A 22,915-nucleotide genomic window follows, 5' to 3' on the forward strand; every position below is an offset into this window, starting at 1 on the left:
ATAACAATATTATCTGGACATCTTACTATCATTAATTTCAATCCATTACTATTAAAATATTTATTAAATTTAAAATTACATTTTGCTCAAAAGAGTTCAATAACCTTATCAAAATGTACCTTTTAAAGCTTGAAGTGTATGCAGTAATATTACAACGTAAATCCTTGAGTCTGATATTATTACAAACGACTTTAAAATTATTTTAGTACCATTTATCTGCGTACCTTAATTTTAATATTAAGGCTTTTGAATAAATCTAGCTAAAGTACAGTAAACCGCAAAACTTCAGCACGACATTAATTCCAGGTGAGTTGCGCAAAAACAATTCTACGTATAAAACATCTATAGCACGTTTCTTTGTCTATGATTTTGTTCGTTTGCCGCCAATAACACTAACTAATTAGCCGCGAATACAATACAATAAAAAAAATAAAGATTTGGCGCCATCTCACTGTCACGCTCAAAAAGAGCGCGTAGAAAAGTATTCTAAAATTAAAAAACCCACAGCCGCTGACGTCGCCTGCTACAATTCACAATACCCTTCAGGAACCGACCTTGGTACAAAATAGAACCTGGTTAACAGCTTACATTGAAAACAAGCTCATGGTAGAAATAGACTGCGAATTCACACACATCCGTACAGACCAGCTGACGTCAAGCCACGCCCCCGGAGATGGATTGGCGTCATAGTTACGCAACGGTCTACCAGTGTCCAGATAAACACGAGTTAATATCAATAAATAAATAAAACGTCGGTATTAATATAATATTTTATCTGTAAAATCGTCAGGGGTGAAGAATCTATGCTTTATATAATTATCTTTGCCCCAAATTTGTTAAATATGAAAATAGCCATTTTTTAATTGGAGTATAAATGTCAGTTTGTGTTATCATAAGAAAATAGTTAAATAGGTATCTATATATACTATAATTAATTGGCTCTAAGTTTTAAGTTCGCCATGCATATATTTATTTCATTCGTATTAGATGGGTACAGAAACTACTTCTCTATTAGACACTGACACGAACTATTCATAAATCAAAGTTGGACTCTAGCGTAGAGTAAGTATACTAACTCTATGGCCTGTTCTATGATTCCAGTATAGTTCTCGTTCAGATATACATCTGTAAATTCTAAGGATCATTGCCTGTACCATAATTAAAAAAAAAGGCGGACGAATGAGGGGAAAAAATATATATGTTAAACAAATATTAACGATATTTTAAGAGTATAATTAGAATTAGTTGAAAATAAAAACTGGTGTACGCTTTATCAGCACGGGTCCAGCAAATCATGAGATACTGTATGACCCCTTTGTATTAAGCCACGTCATGTCTGTGGACTCTGTACGTTGCTACTTAAAGAATCTAACAAAACTCTCTGTGTTTACTGTATCTATAACACACTAAAATGTATAGTGAATCCATGAGCAGAATGTTTGCAACGGCGTCGAAATATCGGAAGCTCTTAAATAATATTACCAAACGAAATATCTCGTTGACATAATGCGTACAATTGTAAAAATAACCGTGCAAAAATTCTCACTTTGAATTTAAAAATGAATCCATATTTTTGTAAACATATACCAGCTCATTTGAAAGGAATAAGAGCTGAGTCTCTTGTCAGTTCTTCACAGCTCGAAAGCACTCCGAACTGACGGTAGATTTGACATTTAGTCTGTAATAGTGTAAAAAATATGTAATTTAGTGTAAAAAAATGTATACAATCATGCAATTCTACATAAAAACCATGAAAAAAATCTCCTATGAATTAAAAAATGAATCAATATTTTTGTAAACATATACCAGCTTATTAGAAAAGATCTTGTACGTTCTTCTCAGCTTCAAAGCACCCCGAACTGACGGTAGATTTGACATATAAGAGTCTGTATTAAACCTACATGAATAAAGATATTAAATGTTTACAATCATGCAATTCCACATGAAGATCCTAAAAAATTACTTCCTTCCTTCCTTAAAAATTTCTTATATTAAACTTTATAACTTGTTCAAAGTCTACACAGAGATCATTCACCCGATGAATCGCTGAATCCAGCCAGTAATGGGGAACTTGTTAGACTCTTACTTACTAAAATTATCTAGATATCTTGGTCGTGTTCGTCGGAGGGATAGAGTCAGAATTCTATCTAAGACTCACTGTAGGAATTATTTTTGGTTAGGGAGACTTAATACGCTCTTAATAAAGTAATAGAGGATAGAGGAGAATTAAGGTTGGCGGTGCAAATATAATCATAAAAAATCTAGGCAAAAAATATAAATAAATAATTATATATAAAAAACTTTTTTTTTTTTTCGGAATACTCTAATGCTGTTGGTCACAGCCTTTACAGCTTCAAAGGACGACAGGAGGCGAGTGCAGATGGCACTCCAAACCCACGGAAGGACTTATGAAGCGGCTGAAGGCCAACTCCCGCCTGACGGATACGACTTTAGTCTGAGGGCACCACTAGGGGTTCGAACCTCGACTCAGGCCGTCGTAACATCGGTCCCCGTTTGAATTGGACGGGGGATCGATCGGAGGGGTCATAAAAAGTGATATAATAGTAACAGTAGCTTCCAGCTTTTTATGCTTTATTTGACCGTGTGTACTAACTTTCCGACTTAAGTTCGCTTAAACAATTTACAAATAGCCTATGTCCATCAAAAATAAAGTACTCAAGTCTTATATTGTTTTAAACAGGTCTGCAAGTGTCCCTACACACAAAGTTCCCACTCTCTCCTCATTAAAATTTATGTAAATTGTATAAATTATTATGTAGATATAAAATGGAATTCCTGCCAGTAATAAATTCCAGCATTTATAAAATATGTAAGTACATTACCTTGGACTTTGATGCTAATGATTTATTGCTTCCGTAGTGTATATTAATGTGCATGTATCTTCATTGATTTTATGTGCCTAGAACACTTATAATGTCACACTAAAAACTGATTTCAATTGAGAAAGAATTATATCACCTTGTAACACTGTATTCTACAGTAAGGATGTCCGTAAAAGATTTAATTGCTAGCCTAAGACAATATAGAAGTAAACCATAATAAAAGCACAAAGATTTTTTTATGTATCTGGAATGGAAAACAAACTAATGGCATACTTGATAGTAGGTGGTCGCCTATATACATAAATAGCTCTACAGACATGTGACAACTATGGCACCACTCATTAATCGCCATTACAGAGAATTAAATACCATATCCTGTAATCTTACCGCGCTATGTACACCTTACAACCGAATAACATAATTAAAAAAATATTAGTTGAGTTTTTTACCAGTTGTTCTTAACTGAAGTAGCTAGCTGAACTGGACTGTAGGGATACGGAAAGGTTATGTAAATAATCAAAAGTGGTTAACAATAATACATAAATGTAGCATCTAATTATATATATAATTATATAGACTTGTGGCATCATGATGGATTAGGTTATTGTGCTATTTTAAAATATGGTTGATTGCAATGATACCTTGCATAAAAAAGATGTATGAATTCCTTAATACATGCTGATTTCCTGTAACTGATCGATTCTACTTAATGCCATTTTATAGTTCTCAGATAAAATGTTAAAAATGTAAAAAAAAATCAATTGCGTTTCTTGCCAGTTCTTGTCAATTGTATCTATATACTGAACTGGACAGGTAGGGAGAAAAATATAATGTAAAAAATATTACATTCATAAGCAGCTAATATGTCCTACTTGAATAAATGATTTTATAATTTGATCAATACAGATCAAGTTAATCGATTATAAATATATAAGTTGGAGAAATAATATTGCACTTTCTGTATTAATTTTTATTTAACCAGTGGCATATTTTTTTAAGAATCATTATGGAATACTTGATGCACCTGTGCTGACAGTATATATTGGTACGGAATATGAAGGGAATGGTAGGATGTGGACGAAGTCAAGTCAGTTAGCCCATCATGGTTTTTTTTATACCACATAGGTGGCAAACAAGCATACAGCCCTTCATAGCACATTTACCAGGAATTAATCATGATGGTTTATAGGTGGAACTGTATGAAGGTAAACCAGACAGGATACCCTGCTAACAACGGAGATAATAATCACCTTTACACATTAGTAATAGCAAATGTCATTACAAATTTATGTATGAACTAGCTTTTGCTCGCAGCTTCACTCACATTAATTTATCCCCTTAGGGGTAGAATTTATCAAAATCCTTTCTTAGGGGATTCTTACGTCATAGTAGATTTATGCAAGCAAAGTCTCAGCCAGATCGGTTTAAAATTGACAAAGTTTCATATTAACTCTCGTCCTCTATTTTATCCCCTTGGGGGTAAAATTAATCAAAATCCTCTCTTAGCGGATGCCTACGTCATAACATCTACCTGCATATCAAATTTCAGACCGATCCGTCCAATGGTTTGGGCTGTGCGTTGATAGATCACTATGTCAGTCACCTTTAAGTTATATATATATAGAAATACAAAATTCAACCCTAGGGTATTGTTCTTAAAATTTATATCTAGCAGGCGGAAATCAATTATAACAATTAACATAACAAAATACAAATTTCTAATTAAATATAACTGTTCTGTTTTTATACTTGTTTATCTTTAACCTAAAACATTATCTCCTATAACCTATACCGAAACACTGTTATTTGATAAATATATTTAAAAACATGTATATAGGAATATAATTTAATAAATACTCTAATAATATTCTAAGAAACGAAGTATGGAAAAGTATTTATTTTGAAAATATCTGACTCACCTTCGACTTCTGATTTCGCTTCCATTTTAGTCATGATGAATTATGAAACATTAATATAAAACTACACAGTTATCACTGAATAAATTAACCAAACCAAATTAACACTGAGTAATATATATATATATTGTTATTAATAATAGATATTCAAGAAATTCATATATTATTTACTCGAAATTCAAAGTTTGTTGAATGAAATCTGTCATTTTTGACATTGACAATAATATTTACATGAGTGTCAATCGTCTTTGGAAGCATTGACAATATGTTGTGTATAATATTGGAGTATCAATATAGATATTGAAAAACGATCCTTTGTATTCAATGTTTAAATAATGTAATCATACAATTAGATTTATTTTAAACTGCTGCAATTTGGAATTTTATTTTGCTTTATTTAAATCAAAAGACAATTTGTTTCTATTACAAATTTTCAAATACATTAATTGTTATTGCCTATACTAATTAATTCATATTATTTGAAATTGTTACTTCAAAATGTTCTACAGAGAAATTAAGTTTTTATTAAAACTTAATTTATCTGTTCGTACTAAAACTAAAGCTGCAATAAATCATTGACAAACTATCAATCAATAGTGTAGAGTAGATGACAATAATGTATCTGAGTCAACTGTCCTGACTAGCCTTCTTTTGTCAATAATGTAATGTCAATTTCAGAACTTCATTCATTACTCTCATTTGTCTGATTTTGACTGATGTGTATGCTATATAATATTGGCGTTTTATTTCAAGAGAATCGATCGATAATAAAAAATACGAAATTTGAACTGTAATAATTTTTTTATAAGTTTTTGTCTTGAACACTACAAATAAATTATAAACAGTCTTATAGATAATTTTTAAGTAACGTTTTTAGATTATTTACGTACATTAAAGATTTTTAACAAGTATTTATTTTTATTTACAGGTACAGATGAGAATGCGAGGGACGAAAAAATATTCTTGTTGAATATAATATTTTTGGAGTTAATAATAGAACAAACAGACAACAACAATGTCTACAACTGTAGAAAATGGTATCAACGGCGCGGAGGAAGGCCGGTATGTTATTAATTATAAATATTTATTTTAATATCGAGATATATATTTACGTTAAAGTTACTATTTTTAAACAAAATTATATATGAATTTAAAGTTTAAAAACAATTCACTAGACTCTACTAAAGCTATTCAACATGTAATTTTAAGCTCCATATTTTACGTATTTAATTCTTATAATATATATTTTTTAATATTATGAAAAAAATGATAAAGTTATGAAAGCTGGAATTAATTACTATTTTACGCGTTTAGTATGTTAAGTTTAGGTACTTTTAATGTTTATTAGTGCATAAATTTTACTATAACATTGCTATTATAGTAAAATTTATTCAATTTTTTTTATGTGATAAATAGTATGTAAGTATTTAAATATAAACTTAGGTAATTATTTAATTAATTATGTGTTCTACTATATCCATTAATTCAATTATACAATATCTCTAAATATGTACATTTTATATACAGTGGTTATGAAAAAAAACATTCTACATTTATAAAACGATGTGATTTTTTTACAGAGTTCTCTTATATATAAGTGAACTTTATATATATAAAGAGTAAACACACTTAAATACCTGTTACCCGGTACTAACAAAGTTTTTGTAAGTGACTCTGTTCAATGCTTACAATGCATTTGTCCATATTTCAACACAAGCATGGCACATTGCATGAACAGTCTGATCTGTACATATGTATATTAAAAAATATAAAACTTATTGTCTATTATTTTTAAAATTAGAATGAAACTTTTAGTTTCTGAATGTTGAATGCAATGTCTGTAATGATGAATTGTGTAGTTGTTTATAATTTATAGCTTTTGTGTTAAATATTCTTAATTTGAATTATTAATCAAACTATTGATTAATTAATGGTTTTAATAAAGTTATTCTATTACCATTTAAGTACTTATATTCGTTAAAGCATGTCTTCATACATATTAAAAATGCATGAGATATTATATTTTTTATATGTTACATATACAACCAGTATAAATTATATTATTATGATTTAAGTGAATGGATTTCCTTTTGCTCATCCATTCATCAGTGTATAATATAAACATAATAAAACTTCTACTGTTTTGTTCTGCAATTTAAATGCGACATATCATAGACAAATATGTAGTAGTTTTAGATTTTTATTATTTATCACATTGTTAATATATTTTGCATTATTATAGTACCTACAAAGCTATAAATTGTTTTAGTGTGATCACTCTTATAGATATGGTAATTTTTAAAGTAATATATATTCTCTAAGAGTTGTTATTCTCTAAATATATTTCTAAAACTTAACAACTTTGGTGTTACTGACTTAGTTGGCCTTTAAAAATGTGATAATAATGTTAAATTACTTAGACAAACATTAACTGCTGTTGACCAATACCCACATAGCAATACTGGTTGTATGCATTGTATTTAAATGTAAGATTTATAGCCAATATTTATAAGCAAAGTTTTAAACATTCTATTTTGCTTTTAAAACTTGTATACTGGAAATTATAGACTTATGATGTCGAAATTACTGATAGCATTTTCTCAAAGCTAGACAAAGTCGTCTGCGTATTTCTACCGCCAAGCAGCTATTTGCGTTAGGTATTGAGTTAGGGGCTATCCATTAGTCATGTGATGCTCGAAAGGGGATAGGACATCACAAAATATGACAAGGGACGGTAGTATAGTGTATATCACATGTATTTATTTTTCGTCAAACGCGCGATTTCGAAACTAAAAAGCGGCGTGTAGTGACCTTGTTATTTCTAGAATAAAGTTAAATTATACTTCATAGTACCGTGTCTTTAAAAATATTATTATTAACATTTTATGATTCTTTGTAGGTACTAAAAATTCCCGTAATTTTGGTCGTGGTGGTTGGTTAGTATTAAAAGTCTCCACTCACCAAAAGCGGAATTAAAAAATGCTAAAAAGCATAACGTGATTAACGGATGGGCTCTTAGAAGTCTAGATATAGTAATGTAATCGTAGAATCCCCTTATTCTGAATAGCTTACGAATCGAGTTGTTTGGCGGTAGAAAGACATGATATGTTAGTCCTCAAAAATGGCATGTCACATGAGAATGTATACTGTTCATGTCCTCATAAGTGATGGTTGTGACTTCTTATCAAGTGAATCATCACAGATTATCATTCCAGTTATATGGAACAAAGTGTTCATGAAACTTAAATATTAACATCGTTGATTGAGTTTCGACATGTTATTTTTGTTTACACTTTTTAAGATTATTCCTGTGTTAAAATGTATTTTTTGTCTTATAAATATTGGTAAAATCTATTTTAAATTTAATGTTTAAAACAGGCAAGAGGTATAAACTTATTGAACATATATTGCAATCCAACAGCCTACTTTTATATAAAATATATTATATTAATGATTTATTAGTTTGTAAAAAACAACCACTAAATGTTCATACTTACTCGAAAATTTATTAAGCCGTTTATGACATTAATATGCACAAACGCGCAGAAAAACAGACAGATATTCTAACAAACATAGTTTTGGATTAAATTCTATTTGGTTCATAATGTCCCTCGTTAAGTTATTCTCATATAAGATACATGAGAATAACTATTATTGGAAGACATTGCCATATACAGATAGCGCTCAGTTAAATTGTTATTGTATATTATATCTTTATATATTTATATTTTCATCCTCTATAATAAAACAAAAATATAAACCTTACCTCTTTCCTGCATCTGCTCGATCTGTTATTTTTTTATTCTTGTTGCTTACAACTGTATGTTTTCAGTTCATTAACAGCACACCGGGTCTCCAACAGGTCTTATAATGTGTGTGTTTGTTCTTTTTTCCAGCGGGACGACTTATTTTTTTTCCAGAAGTAGGTCCAGCGCATCGCTATGGCAACGGTTGAACCTCTTCTTTTCTATATACTGGAAGAGCCTCCTGGTGGTGTTTACTCCACTAATTCTATTACCTATTCCTATATTGAATCGCGGAGCGGTAAGTTTTATTTTGTATTATATTAGTATGTATATAGGTATATTGTATTTTACGGCCTCGGTGGTCTAGCGGTTTAGCACACCGCCTTATTTCCGATGGTCGCAGGTTCGATTCCTTACATGGTATAACCATTTGTATTCATGAGTATGATTGTTTGTATCGGCTTGGAAGCTTCTATATGTAATATGTATGTATTTACAAAAAAAAATATATCTTTGTATTCATATCAGTTGTCTAGTATACCTATAACACAAATTCTAGGTAGCTTGACTTGGGACTAGATGGCGATGTGTGAATTGTCCTTAGATATTATTATTACTAGTTTCCCGTTCGACATGACCAGTCTTCCTTTAATGCAACTCGATTCTAATGACCAAGAGAATAACTTTTTTCAAAGACAAAATTAATATAATTTATTCATAATGTCAGGTTGTCCTTCACTGGGTTCCCCCATAGGAAACATTGTGGTAAATTGCCATTTGCCAAAATGGACTTTATGCTCACTTTATCATTCTCCACTAGTGCTCCGTCAGCGTAAACCGTTAGCACAAGCAGGTACATCATTCCGTTATCATCCATAAAAAAAATCAGGCCAATCCTTTTTCAATTTCCAGGAATACAGATGTATGTACGTGGTACTCATAATGGCAACTTATTGGGTGTTGGAACTCCTACCGCTGCCTGTCACTTCGATGTTGCCAATCGTCTTATTCCCAACCATGGGTATCCTAGATTCGGATAAGACCTGTGCATCCTACATGAAGGAGACGAACATGATGTTCATGGGTGGGCTGATGATAGCTGCTGGAGTCCAGCATTCCAAGTTGCCGAAAAGGGTCGCTCTGTGGACTGTGCAGGTGGTGGGATGTTCGCATAGAAGGTCAGTGTATTTTTTTATAAATAACTAGCTGTCATGGCTTTTTGTTGTTTGTTGTTTTGCCATATAAATTTAAGTATTAATATCACTTTTTAAAAATAGGGGTTGGTTGTAGAAGGGTGAAAATTTAACGCTGTATGTATTTTTGAATTCCAAATAATAAAAAAATAAAGATAAAAAAAAATGGCCAAATAATGTTTTTTTTGTAACACCCATAACACTTAGCGGTATAAAAAAAGTTATAAACCTATTCTCAGACCTACATATTCAATGTATATATAAAATGTCATCAAAATCGGTCAAGCCGTTTTGGAGGAGTTTTGTATCAGTTATCTAGTACCCATAACACAAGCTTTAGCTAGCTTAACGTCATGCTTTACTACAGCTTGCTGCGGGTTCGATTCCTCCCACGGTAAAAACATTTTGTCTTCATGTGTATCGTTGTTGTAGATTTCTACGTATGTTATGTATGTATTTAAAAAAAAGTATTTTTTCAGTTTTCCAGTACCCATAATACAAGCTCTGCTTAGCTTATGACTAGATGGCGCTGAGTGAATTGTCCTGAGTTTATTATTTATTATTATTATGCTGTAATTGTAATGAGATATTGCTTTATAAATTTAATATTTTCTCAAGTATACTGAAATAATAATAATCCAGGACAATTCACATAGCGCCAACAACGATACACATGAGGACAACATGTTTTTGCCGAGGGAGGAATCGAACCCGCGGCAAGCGGAAGTAAAGCGTGCTGTACCGCTAGGCTCCGATGGCCTTCAATATTTGTAAAACTTATGCTACTAATGTTAAGTAATGTAAAAAAATATATTTTATTAATATTTCAGACTGAATTTTGGCCTGACTTTTGTTACTATGTTTATATCGATGTGGGTATCGAACGCTGCAGCTACCACTATGATGGTGCCCATCGTGGAGGCCATTCTAGAAGTACTTGAACAGGTTAGTTAATATATTATAGATAGAATAGAATAGAAAATCATTTATTCAAATAAACTTACATTGAAGCACTTTTGAATAGTCATTACATTTTTTTAATCTACCGCTCGTTCGGAAAGCTCATCACAAGAAGAACGTGCAAGAAATTTGCGTGTTGCTCTTTTAAATGATTTTATTATTACTTTACACTTTTAAGTTTAAGTGTGTGAATACAAACCACCAATTAGCACTAATTCTATTATGTATATAACTTCACCATAATGAGGTATATAATTATTCCCATTTATATATTTCACTGTACTGCCACAGAGTTTCACAAAGCTGTAACAAATTTTGTGAAGTCACAGTACTAAACTAGTATTCGTATCTAGATTATTATTATCTATACATATAAATAAAATTGGAGTGTCTGTTTGTAATATTCAAATAACCGTTGTTTACTATGAATATAAATACGATACATACACCAAAATATATTTTTTACAATACTTGTCTGTCTGTCTGTTTGTCCGGCTAATCTTTGAAATGGCTGGACCGATTTTGACGGGACATTTATTGGCTGGTATCTGATGTAGTAAGGAGTAATTTAGGCTACATTTATTTTAGAAAAATAAAGTTAAATTCCATGTGGACGATGTCGCGTGTACAGCTAGTTACTTCCTATATAATGAGGTATTTGTAACTGTAACAAATTTTGTGAAGTCACAGTATTAAACTAGTATTCATATCAAGATTATTATTATTATTTTATATTTATATCTATCGATATCTAGACACGCGGTAGCGTGTCAAGCCGAGTTTCAAGTAAACTGGCAAGCAGCACCGTGTGTATATTTACACGAACCATTTGGAGCCACTTTTGACCCCCTCATAACTCAAAAACTCTTTCACACAAACCTGTCAAATTTGGTTCATATATTGAGACTTGCGAGATAAATATGTGTTCCAAATTTCATAAACATATCTCAAAAGGTTATTTAGATATTAATGTCCAAAAATCGTCATTTTTATCACTGATCAACTATAGATCAAAATTATAACCCACTTCCAGATGACCTAGGAAGTTCAAATATGGCATGCAGATAGGTAATTAGGTGAAGAACTTAGGCTACAGTATATTATCCTGAGTTATAAGAAGAAATGATATTTTATATTGTTATAAATACATTTCAGGACAGACCATTGAACTTGGCACCCATTTAGATCTCATCTCTTTTGTCGTAGAAGTCAACAATCAAGGCATATATCATATTATTAAACTCGGCTATCATTTCACATTTATGTTTTTGATGGGATATATATATATATATATATATATATTATGTACCTCCCTTTTTACAGGGGTAATACGATCGAAAACCCTATTCAGTGCGGAAAGCTGACCATTGTTACTGGAAGCGTTAATTAATATCACTTCGTAACTTCTCTCAATGTATAAAAAAATAGTAATAAAAACAAAAAATCGTCCAGACGTGCACATTTCAATACATATTTTGCTAAATATTGATTTGTTTAACTTTTTGTCAATGCATCTAATGAGTTTATCGTATTTACAGCAAGGTCTCGGTGACGTGTACACAAATAGAAAGAAGAATCCAGCACCAGAGAACGGGAAGGAAGTGAAACCAGTAAAAGACGAAGAGGAGTGAGTATCTGTTTATTTAATCCTATTATGCATATTGAACGTGTAATTGTTTTATGACACAATCTTGATCATAGCTGCCATTACACGACACGTTCTTTCACAAGCGATCATGAGCATGTGCCATTTAGCGTAGAGAGAGAGAGCCAGCGCGCGCGATATAGTGTGTGAAATTTAGTGCGCACAATTGTGCGTCATAGCGTTTTAATATTTTTTAAATTCTATTAAACACAATAATGGAAATAATTAGTTGGAAGGATAAAGTAAGAAATGAAGAAGTCGGTGAAAGTAAAAAGATATTCCATACTATAGAAAATAGACGAGGGAAAATAAAATGTTAGGATACTTGATACGGCACAATGAATTTATGAAAGTTATTATTGAGGGAAAGAAGAAAAGAGGGGGTGAAGGTGACCAAGGCACAGTCATCAATCAAATTAAAGACATAATTGGAGTCGTGACGTATCAACGTTTAAACAATATGATGGAAGATCGTCTATATCTAGACCTCGGTGGTCTAGGGGCACAACGTCCGATGGTGGAATTGTTAGTAATGACGAAAAAAAAAATCTATGTATTTGATGGCCATAACCATTGCTACTTGGGCTAGATGGCGCTGTGTACCTGAGATTATTATATTAGATTATTATATTATATCTAGAGGGGGAAATGGAATTGTTAGTAATGCTGATTTTCTATAGATATTAGCTTTTGAATATTTAAGTATTTGTATGAGGTGTCTAGTCCCATAACACAATCTCTACTTAGCTTAACATTTGATGGCGCTCTGTGAGTTGAAAGAAGAGAGAAAAATATCTCCCTCTATTCGGCGAGGCCAAATAATTAAAGTTACTGACGTGAGTGGTAATCGTTGGCAGGGCCCCTATACCGAGCAACATTACCATCTGCTACTACCTGAGCATCGCGTACGCTTCCACGTTGGGCGGTTGTGGCACCCTGGTCGGTACCGCCACCAACTCCGCTTTCAAGGGCATATTTGACTCGTGAGTATACTTCAATATTTACTTTTCAGAAATGACAAATTTTGAGACCCTTTCTTAGGTAAAAAAAAAAAAAAAATTAAAAAGAATAAACAACGTTTTTTTATACTGGTAACTAGTCTGAAACGTCGACCATCCCTTTCGACCTAGTTTTTACTGACTGTAATGAAAAAAAATCGTACTAATAAAATACAAATTTTTAGAAGAAAAGATTCCTACCAATAAAGCATGAATATTTAAAAAAAAATCGTATTAAAGTACGACGATGTTTGTTACTCTTTCACGCAAAAACTACAGAGTGGATTTTAATAAAATTGTAGATTTACAATAATATGGCATCAGAATGACACATAGGCTATAAATTCCATACTAGCGAAACCGCGGGCAAATGTAGTTAGAAATATAATGACTTCGTAAGTTTTATAAATTTTAATGTATATATTTGATACTTTACAGTGAGTTCCCACAGTATTCTGGATCGGTGAACTTCTTCTGGTTCATGGTCTACAGCATGCCTCCCATGCTGCTGATGCAAATCCTCATCTGGATCGCCCTGCAGGTCACCTTCATGGGAATGTTCCGGTTAGTAATATTTTTGTAAAGGCAACAACAGCTTAACCGGAAGATAGGGGGCAACTGCTGATGGCACTCCAAACCCGTGGAAGGACTTATGGAGCCGCTGAAGGTTAACTCACGCCTGACGGATACGACTTTAGTCTGAGGACACCGCTAGGAGTTCGAACCTCGGCTCAGAACGTCGTAATTTCGATCCTCGTTTGAATTGGACGGAGGATCGATCGGAGGGGAATAATTGAGACATTACACTGGTCAACAGAAGTTTTGTTTCCTTAATTTTTTTTTATATTTGAGTGTTTTTAGTATGAAAAAAAATACTGGGAGATTGCTAATAGCATCATTTTTTTACATGTGCATGCATAGTTTTATAATTTTAACGAAAAAATATCGAGTGCAGTATAGGTTTTTGGTATATTACATATACATAATCACCACAAATATAGCAAAAACATTGGGATTAATTACACAACATCTTATTTACGAAGCCATATCGAAAACAACAGCAAAATATATGTCAGTGTCCAATAAAAAACGCAAATCTAAATTGAACATAGTAAATGAGGGAAGTGAGCTGTAACTCAAAAACAAATCTGTGAGAGAAAAATTGTTGCTATATTCAAAGAATATGCGTTAATTCGAGGTATAAACGGAAAAAATCAAAGGAAACAAACAATTTTTATGTTTTTGTTGGCCAGTTTTATTATTATTGCTAACAATCTCCTCCCCATATCCATATTATACTTTTATCGAAGTACTTCTATTTATTTTCAGGCCCAACAGCGAAGCGGCCCAGCAGGTCAATATGGCGTCATCTGGTTCAATGACCACAATGAAGGTCATCAGGGAGCAATACAGGAACCTAGGGCCAACTACATTCCACGAAAAGGTGAGTCAATATTTTTTTATTCATAATTATTTAGTTATGTAGAAATTTAAAAGAATTGTATTTGAGAAATGGAGATCCCATTTTGATAATGTCTGATTCTAAGGGCATTTAGTACAGCACTATATAAAAAGAACCTTCCCTGGTCCTTGGTGCAATTATGTGAGGGATACACATAACACAGCGTACATTGTAAAAATGCATAGACACTGGTCTGGACATCATCCATCGGCAAAGTTTTGCATATCTGATGTAAAAAAGCAATTCACAAAATTGTGAAGTATGTGGTACATAGGATATATATCATTTGCTGATGGAGTGTGTCAGGAACGAGAGTCTACGACGTACAATAACGTAAGATTATAGAATAAATATATTAGATGTTGGTGACATAAACTGTTTTAGCCGATCCTTCAGATAGTGCGGCTAAGGCAGTTTGTTCACTGGTGAGGTAATGGAGTAATTAGTTTTAGGGTACAATGGAACTGGCATGTATTTATAGATTGTACAAAATGAATCTATATTATTGTAAATGTACATTTATTTGAAAAGAATATGAGCCAAGATTCTTGCCAGTTCTTCTCATCTCGAAATCATGCTGAACTGACGGTAGATTTGACATATCAGAAGAGTCTGTAATCTATATATATATATATATATATAACTCAAAGGTGACTGGACATAGTGATCTATCAACGCACAGCACAAACCACTGGACGGATTGGGCTGAAATTTGACATGCAGGTAGATGTTATGACGGTGGCGTCTGATAAGAAAGGATTTTGATTAATTCTACCCCCAAGGGGATAAAATAGGGGATGAAAGTTTGTATGAAACTTTGTCAATTTTAAACCGATCGGGCTGAGACTTTGCATGCATAAAGCTACTATGACGTACGCTTTCCCTAAGAAAGGATTTTGATAAATTCCACCCCTAAGGGGATAAATTAACGCGAGCGAAGCCGCGGGCAAAAGCTAGTAGACCTATATGAATAAAGATATTTTGAATGTGAATTTGAAAAAAAAGCCCCTAAATTTTAAAATTGCGATGGAAAATAATATAAGACTACTAAAAGTATTCTCCAGATATACTGTCTCATTATGTTCTTCATAATAAAATGTTATTAAATACTACCTATATATACATTAATCCATCCATCCAATTCTGCTTCTACTAATAAAGAATATACACGTACTAGCTTACCGCAAACGTTGTTTTGCCATAAAAATTAAAATCGCTATTAAAAAATAGCGATCGGTGATAGAAGGGTGAAATTATAGAGATTTTTTTTTAAACTACATTATAAAAAGATAAAAAATGACCAAAAAATAAAAATAAAATGAAAGGGTTGGACAACCATTTCCACATGAAAAATAGATAGTAGCTGATTCTCAGACCTACAATATGCATATAAAATATCATAAAAATCGGTCAAGCTGTTTCGGAGGAGTATGGCAACTAACATACGAGAATTTTACATATAAGATAAGAAGAACTAGAACACAACAAAACTAGAAGCAGAAAACTCAACTGGTACATTTTTTCTTTATTAACATACAACATGATGTTGTTTCAGTCGTCGGGCTTGTTGTTCATATTGGCCGTGTTCCTGTACATCTTCAGGAAGCCAGGATTCATTCCTGGATGGGCTGATGTCATGACCAGCATGTAAGTGTGATTTTTTTATGTAATTCGAAATAATAACAAAATTATATTTTATAATTTTTTAGATACATAATATACATAGAAAACACTCAGACCAATACAAACAATCATACTTATGAATACAAATGTTTGCACTCGAGGAATCGAACCCGCGACCATCGGAAGTATATCAGTGTGCTAAATCACTAGACCATCGTGGCAGTCATTTTTATCGCCGACTAATGTATATTGTATTTATGGTTTTCAGGAAAGTGAAGGATGGCGTTACCTCGATGTTCATAGTGGTGCTCATGTTCATAATACCTATGTGCGTGGACTTCTTGAAGTTCTTCACGTCATCCTCATCATGTGAGTATTTTTTTTTATGAAAGGAAACTATTTTATTGACTTAGGTGTTATTTTACGGAGGTTCATTTTATTAACATACTTGCTGTCCCCGAACTTAACTTTACTTTTCTAAAATAAAAGTAGCCTAAGTTACTCCTTATTACATTAGCTACCTGCCAAAAAAACTCCCGTCAAAATCGGTCCACCCATTTCAGAGATTAGATGGAACAAACAGACAGACAGACAAAAATTGTAAGAAATGTTATTTTGGTGTATGTAGCGTATTTATATTCATATGCATGTAGTAAGAAACGGTTATTTCAATATTACAAACAGACACTCCAATTTTATTTATATGTATGGATTAATTTAATTTTGTTATTGTCGAATTTTATTAGTTTGTAATTTTGTCATATTTTTATGGTTACTTGGTTAGTAGAGTTTAGAATTTAAGTGCTATCGATGTTGTCGATCTTTTATTGAATAATTTAGTAATAAAGGCTATAACAGAATAACAGAGAGGGTGGACTCACTGCCCCCTCTGAGTTATGGTCTATAACTCAGAGGGGGCAGTGAGTTTTGTCTCGATTATGAATTCTAAATTTTATTATAAGCACCAATTATAATAGTTTATTATTTATGACAAATAAAGATGATTATTATTATTATTATATTCTCATTTTCGCAGCTTAAGCTTAAGCTTGTGACTAGTAGCGAGGACGGGACATGCCAAGTCTCTCGTTACTCTATTTTAATGGATGGTTCACTCTGTGATATTTAGGAAGCTATAATAATAATACTGCCAACTACAGAAGGCTGTAGTTCTAAACACATGCCGCATTGTTAGAAAGTTTCTACAGACAGATTAGGCCTACATTTGCATTATGGTATATCCACCTGATATAGAACATTGTTATGTACTTGGCTTAGGCCCGTACATACCAAGATTACCGGCGAAAGTCGAGAAAAAATAATATAAAAAAAAAAATAATAATAATTATTATTCTCATTTTCGCAGCTTAAGCTGGTGACTAGTAGCGAGCACGGGACATGCCAATTATTATTTTTTTTTTTTATATATATATTATATATCTCATTTGATGGGGTAATAGACTGATCATTGCGGGTAAAAATCACCAAACAATGATAGTATAAATGATGAATGATGAGGATGGATAATTTTTAAGTGGAAGTATTTATTATTATTATTATTATTGCTTAACATCTTTGTATTATTTTGTTTAATTCCACTACTATTAGCATGTGTGAGACCTCAAACATTTAGTGTGGAAACCTGACCACCTCTACTCGGAATGTTACGACCATCCCCACTACAAATCAAAAGTCGACCGTTATCGGATATATAAACCTATTAAGATACGTGTTTTGCCTCTAAACGAGACATCAGGTAATGAATAGCAAACAGAGTAATACAATATGAGTGTAGATTCAATGACGGTCGGAATTTGATCACCATTAGAGAAAGGCCTAACGTTAGTCAAGTTTCCACACCGAATATTTGTGGTCTCACACATACTAATTGTAGCGGAATTATACAAAATATATATTTTTATAAGCCAAGTATAAGCTAACTAAAGCTTGTGTTATGGGTACTAAACAACTGATACAAATACATAGATTTTTTTTTGTAAATACATACATACATTATATACATAGAAAGCACCCAGACCGATACAAACAATCATATCATACCCATGAATACAAATGTTTGTGCCGTGCGAGGAAACGAACCCGCGGCCATCGGTCGTAAAGCGGTGTGCTAAACCACTACACTACCGAGGTCGTCAATTCATTAAGTAACGACAATCTTCGGGTTTCCTTCCGCTCTTTTCTGCTATTTTTCGTTTAATAATTCAGACTTTGTATTGAATGTTATTTCAGACGAAGAGTTGGCTGCAACGAAGGCGTCTCCTGGTATCGTGACTTGGGCTATCTTGAAGGATAAGGTGCCATGGGGACTCCTCTTCTTACTAGGTATGTGTCAATTCTAGAGATAGAAATAGAAAATCAGCGTTTGGCTATTACAGCCCAGACACAAAGCTGAGTGGAAACCAATTTGGTCGTAGCTGTATTTTTAAAATAATTAATTTAATTATTCTAATATATTGTATGATTGTTTTGTATGCGCCAAATAATTATATTTTTCTATCTTTCTTTCTAAATAGAAATTATATATATCAAGTAAACGTAATATAAGCAATTTTTAACACGTTAATCGCCACGAAAATATCAAAAAAAAATTATAAATACTAGACGTCATAGTAGCTTTATGCATGCAAAATCTCAGCCCGAACGGTTTAAAATTGACAAAGTTTCATACAAACTTTCATCCCCTATTTTATCCCCTTGCGGATAGAATTAATCAAAATCCTTTCTTAGCGGATGCCTACATCATAACAACTACCTGCATGCCAAATTTCTGCCCGATCCGTCCAGTGGTTTGGGCTGTGCGTTGATAGATCGCTATGTCAATCACCTTTGAGTTATATATATTTAGGTAGATGATGGCCTAGTGGTCTAGTGGATTAGAATACCACCTTACTTCTCATAGTCGCGAGTTCAAAGATGCAGATTTTTTTCTATCGTGTTATAGTTTATACTGTAACATCTCTTCGTGCAAGAGCGAAGATGCCAGACACACTAGCAACACAGCAGGCTCATCAATATCCTGGAACCATTATTATATTGTATACGCAGGGCATTGTATGAGGATTGTGTGGAGTTGATACTTAAATACATTTTTTTGTTAATACATACAGAAAACACTCATACCAATAGAAATAATAATGCAGACATGACATGCAAACACACGAATACAAATGTTTGTATCGTGCAAGGGATAGAACCCGCGACCATCGGAAGTAAGGCGGTGTGCTAAACCAAGTTCATAAGTGAATGAAAGCTATTGTGATGGTGATGATATTTCAGGTGGTGGTTTCGCGCTCGCGGAAGGCAGCAAGGCTACAGGACTGTCGTCTATGATCGGCGGCTCGCTGGTCAGTCTCCACGGTCTACCGCCAGCCCTCGTACTCCTGGTCGTGGTGCTAGTCACGCAGTTCATCACGGAGTTCACCTCTAACGTCGCCATTGCGAATCTCATACTTCCCGTCCTCGCTAATATGGTAAGCATATGTGAATTATAAATATCCTTACGTAACATAGTACTGTAGTAACGTAGCATAATTCTACGTTTACACTCAGCCCGAGTGGGCAGGGAAGTGAGCAGCGCGTGTATTTCCCATGCCATTGGCGCTGCCACTCGCGCTGCCCGGCGCTCCCTCGATTGTCGGTTTTTCGTGCGCGAGTCAAAGGACTGGCAGCGTGTTTTTACATTCACCCCTCTCGCTCAGTTGTCGCCCGGCAATATTTACAGCAGCGCGAGTGGCAGGGGAAGTGGCTGAATGTAAACGTAAAGAAAAGGACATAGGCTACTTGTTAATGCGAAAAAAGGATTAGTAGGGAATAAATATTAGATAATCAGTTTGCATTTGGTTATCGAGGACTCCTCGTGTGCTCATTTAACGTTAATCACTTTTAATTTCCTTTTTGTAATTATTTGTTTCTTTTATGCACAATAAAGAGTTTTATTATTATTATTATTATTATTATTATTATTATTATTATTATTATTATTTAATATACAGTTTAAATATTTACTAGCTACTCGCCCCGGCTTTGTCTGGGTGTACATGTATTGTATACATAAACCTTCCTCTAGAATCTCACTCTATCAATTAAAAAAAACAGCTTCAAAATCCGTTGCGTAGTTTTAAAGATTTAAGAATACATAGGGACGGACAGACAGCGACAGCGACTTTGTTTTATACTTTTTATGATTGTACACATATAGGTAATGAGGTAAATGTAATGTATAAGGGCAAGCTTATCTCAGTTCTAATGTATCTTTTCTATTAACACCTACCAGTTATAGTTACGGTACAACCCGAACAAGGACGCTTACAATCAGGTGGGCCGTAAGCTTTTGCCATCCATTAAAATAAATGTGTATTACAGTCGCGGTCCCTGGGAATGGACCCTCGATACCTGATGGTGCCGGCCACGCTGGCGTGCTCGATGGCGTTCCACATGCCGGTCGGAACCCCGCCCAATGCTATAGTGGCCGGCGTCGCGCACATACCCACCGCAAGGATGGTGAGTACACCCATCGGCGCTATAGTACAGGGGACAAAAGAGATTGCGGCTCAACTTGGCTAGGCTGCGTACACACATTCTTATTATAAGCCTATCTGGGATAAGTAGTGATAGTATGTTTGAAAACAGCTGACATTGAATTCCACATACCCACAGCCAAGGTTGTGAGCACAGCCATTGTTATTATAGTACAGGGGACAAAAGAGATTACGACTCAACTTGGCTAGGCTGCGTACATACATTCTTATTATGAACCTATCTGGGATAAGTAGTGGATGGTATGTTTGAAAACAGCTGACATTGAATTCCACATACCCACAGCCAAGGTTGTGAGCACAGCCATTGTTATTATAGTACAGGGGACAAAAGAGATTGCGGCTCAACTTGGCTAGGTTGAGTACACACTTTCTTATGATGAGAAGAACGAAGTCGTAATGGTATGTTTGAAAACAGCTGACATTGAATTCGTCAAGATGGTGAATACACTGATTGTTATTATAGTACAGGGGACAAAGGAGTTCGCAGCTCACCTGATGGTAAATGTTTACCGTCGTCAATGAGCACCCGCAATACCAGGGGAATTGTACGTTGCTGGCTTTCTAAGAAGGAATAAGATCTTATCTTGAAAGATTTAATATTGTATTGGCTAAGAAATACCATTGCTGAAGGTTTGAGAGTGACGAACTTCTTAGTGTTTCATTGATTTACCGTGAGAGAGAGGGAAACTCCGTGTAGTTCCCGGGACTTGTGACCCGGGTGTTTGAATCTTTGCCGACGTCAATATTCACCTTCACTCTTGTTTCTCTCATTGCCCAGCCATAGCACCAGTAGTATTTCTCTAATAGCTCTAGTAGAAGCCTGTTAGTGCAGCTTTAGATACACGTTCTAGTATAGAGCCCACTGCAGTTCTAGACAGGCCAAGTTTTTTATGTTAAGATTTGTTTGTAAATTTCATAAGAGTTAAGGTTGTTTAGCGATAAGACCGCCATTTTGTATTGAGTTTATGTAATTTTTTTTCCGTATCTAGTGCAAAATGTGAATAAAATATATACCCACCTTCATTGCAGGCCATCGGTGGTATCGGCCCCAAAATAATAACAACCCTCATCGTCTGGGGTGCGTACCCAACATGGGGTAGCTATATCTTCTCCCCATTGGAAGATGCAACCATATCCAAGGTAGCGACCGCTGCAAAGAATATAAGTCTCAACTGTAACGTTACAGCACAAGCTCTGACAGCAGCGAGGAACTTCACATGTGGGATCCCACAGGGAGTAAACGCCACTAGTGGACTTATATCATGTAGTTATAATTTATTTAGAGGATAAGTTGTATAGTTAACCCATTGCTAGCGAGTAACCTTAAACTATTCGCTCAAAATCAGATATTAGAAAGAAAGAAAATAAATTTTTAACTTGCATGTTGGATTACTTTGGTACTATATAGGTCTCCGTTCAGCATATGTTGTGACGGGGTGCCACTATGATAGTATTCTGCGGATAAAATATCCAGTATATTTTTTTATTCAAACAGAATCAGATATACTATCTAATTTAGTGTATTTGTATACATACGGCCTGTCTGTTGCCAAAATGGTTAAGGTAGTTTATATACGCCTGAAACGTTCAGCTTTTCACTTACGTCTTGCTCTGCATAAATAATGCATATGGGGTTGATATTAAGACTCCTTTTGCATTATCTTACTTGATTTCACAAGTTTATAACTGACTACGGGTCGGTACCCGTCCCGGCTTCGCACAGATGCGTTACAAATCTTTGAATTTCTCGACTTGTTCTGTACTGTAACACGCATGTATTATATATATAAATCTTCGTCTTGAATCACTCTATCTATTGCTGATTGCATTTAAACCCGTTGCGTAATTTAAAAGATATAAGCGAACAGACAGCTGGTTTGTTTTATACTATGTAAGGATATATGTATATATCTACTGAGATATGCATTTAGACCCTTTCACTTGCACAGAAATATTCATAAATCTATTAC

The 22,915-nt window shown here is 33.8% G+C and overlaps 2 protein-coding genes across 3 annotated transcripts in view; one reads left to right on the forward strand and one right to left on the reverse strand.

The window, feature by feature from the left end:
• Positions 1 to 4,952, reverse strand: part of LOC131848846 (GPI transamidase component PIG-S) — a 79,689-nt gene extending 74,737 nt beyond the window's left edge. The window contains exon 1 of the mRNA XM_059198794.1: positions 4,763 to 4,952. Coding sequence (XP_059054777.1) covers positions 4,763 to 4,796 — 34 coding nt within the window. The 5' untranslated portion in view covers positions 4,797 to 4,952. The remainder of the gene's footprint in view (positions 1 to 4,762) is intronic.
• The window catches only part of LOC131848845 (protein I'm not dead yet), a 54,403-nt gene extending 31,873 nt beyond the window's left edge, over positions 1 to 22,530 (forward strand). The window contains exons 2-15 of one of the 2 annotated variants that reach the window (XM_059198790.1): positions 5,688 to 5,821; positions 8,656 to 8,803; positions 9,418 to 9,683; positions 10,529 to 10,643; positions 12,197 to 12,285; positions 13,161 to 13,286; positions 13,740 to 13,865; positions 14,631 to 14,745; positions 16,319 to 16,410; positions 16,655 to 16,755; positions 18,637 to 18,729; positions 19,684 to 19,877; positions 20,770 to 20,907; positions 21,975 to 22,530. In XM_059198790.1, the coding sequence (XP_059054773.1) occupies positions 5,775 to 5,821; positions 8,656 to 8,803; positions 9,418 to 9,683; positions 10,529 to 10,643; positions 12,197 to 12,285; positions 13,161 to 13,286; positions 13,740 to 13,865; positions 14,631 to 14,745; positions 16,319 to 16,410; positions 16,655 to 16,755; positions 18,637 to 18,729; positions 19,684 to 19,877; positions 20,770 to 20,907; positions 21,975 to 22,235 (1,911 nt within the window). In that variant the 5' untranslated portion in view covers positions 5,688 to 5,774 and the 3' untranslated portion in view covers positions 22,236 to 22,530. The remainder of the gene's footprint in view (positions 1 to 5,687; positions 5,822 to 8,655; positions 8,804 to 9,417; positions 9,684 to 10,528; positions 10,644 to 12,196; positions 12,286 to 13,160; positions 13,287 to 13,739; positions 13,866 to 14,630; positions 14,746 to 16,318; positions 16,411 to 16,654; positions 16,756 to 18,636; positions 18,730 to 19,683; positions 19,878 to 20,769; positions 20,908 to 21,974) is intronic. The other variant, XM_059198792.1, reaches the window with a different exon arrangement.
• The last annotated feature ends 385 nt before the right edge of the window (positions 22,531 to 22,915 follow it).

This window comes from Achroia grisella, unplaced genomic scaffold, assembly GCF_030625045.1.
Source record: "Achroia grisella isolate CSIRO2021 unplaced genomic scaffold, CSIRO_AGI_Agris_v1 utg598, whole genome shotgun sequence".
Classification (NCBI taxonomy): Eukaryota; Metazoa; Arthropoda; class Insecta; order Lepidoptera; family Pyralidae; genus Achroia; species Achroia grisella.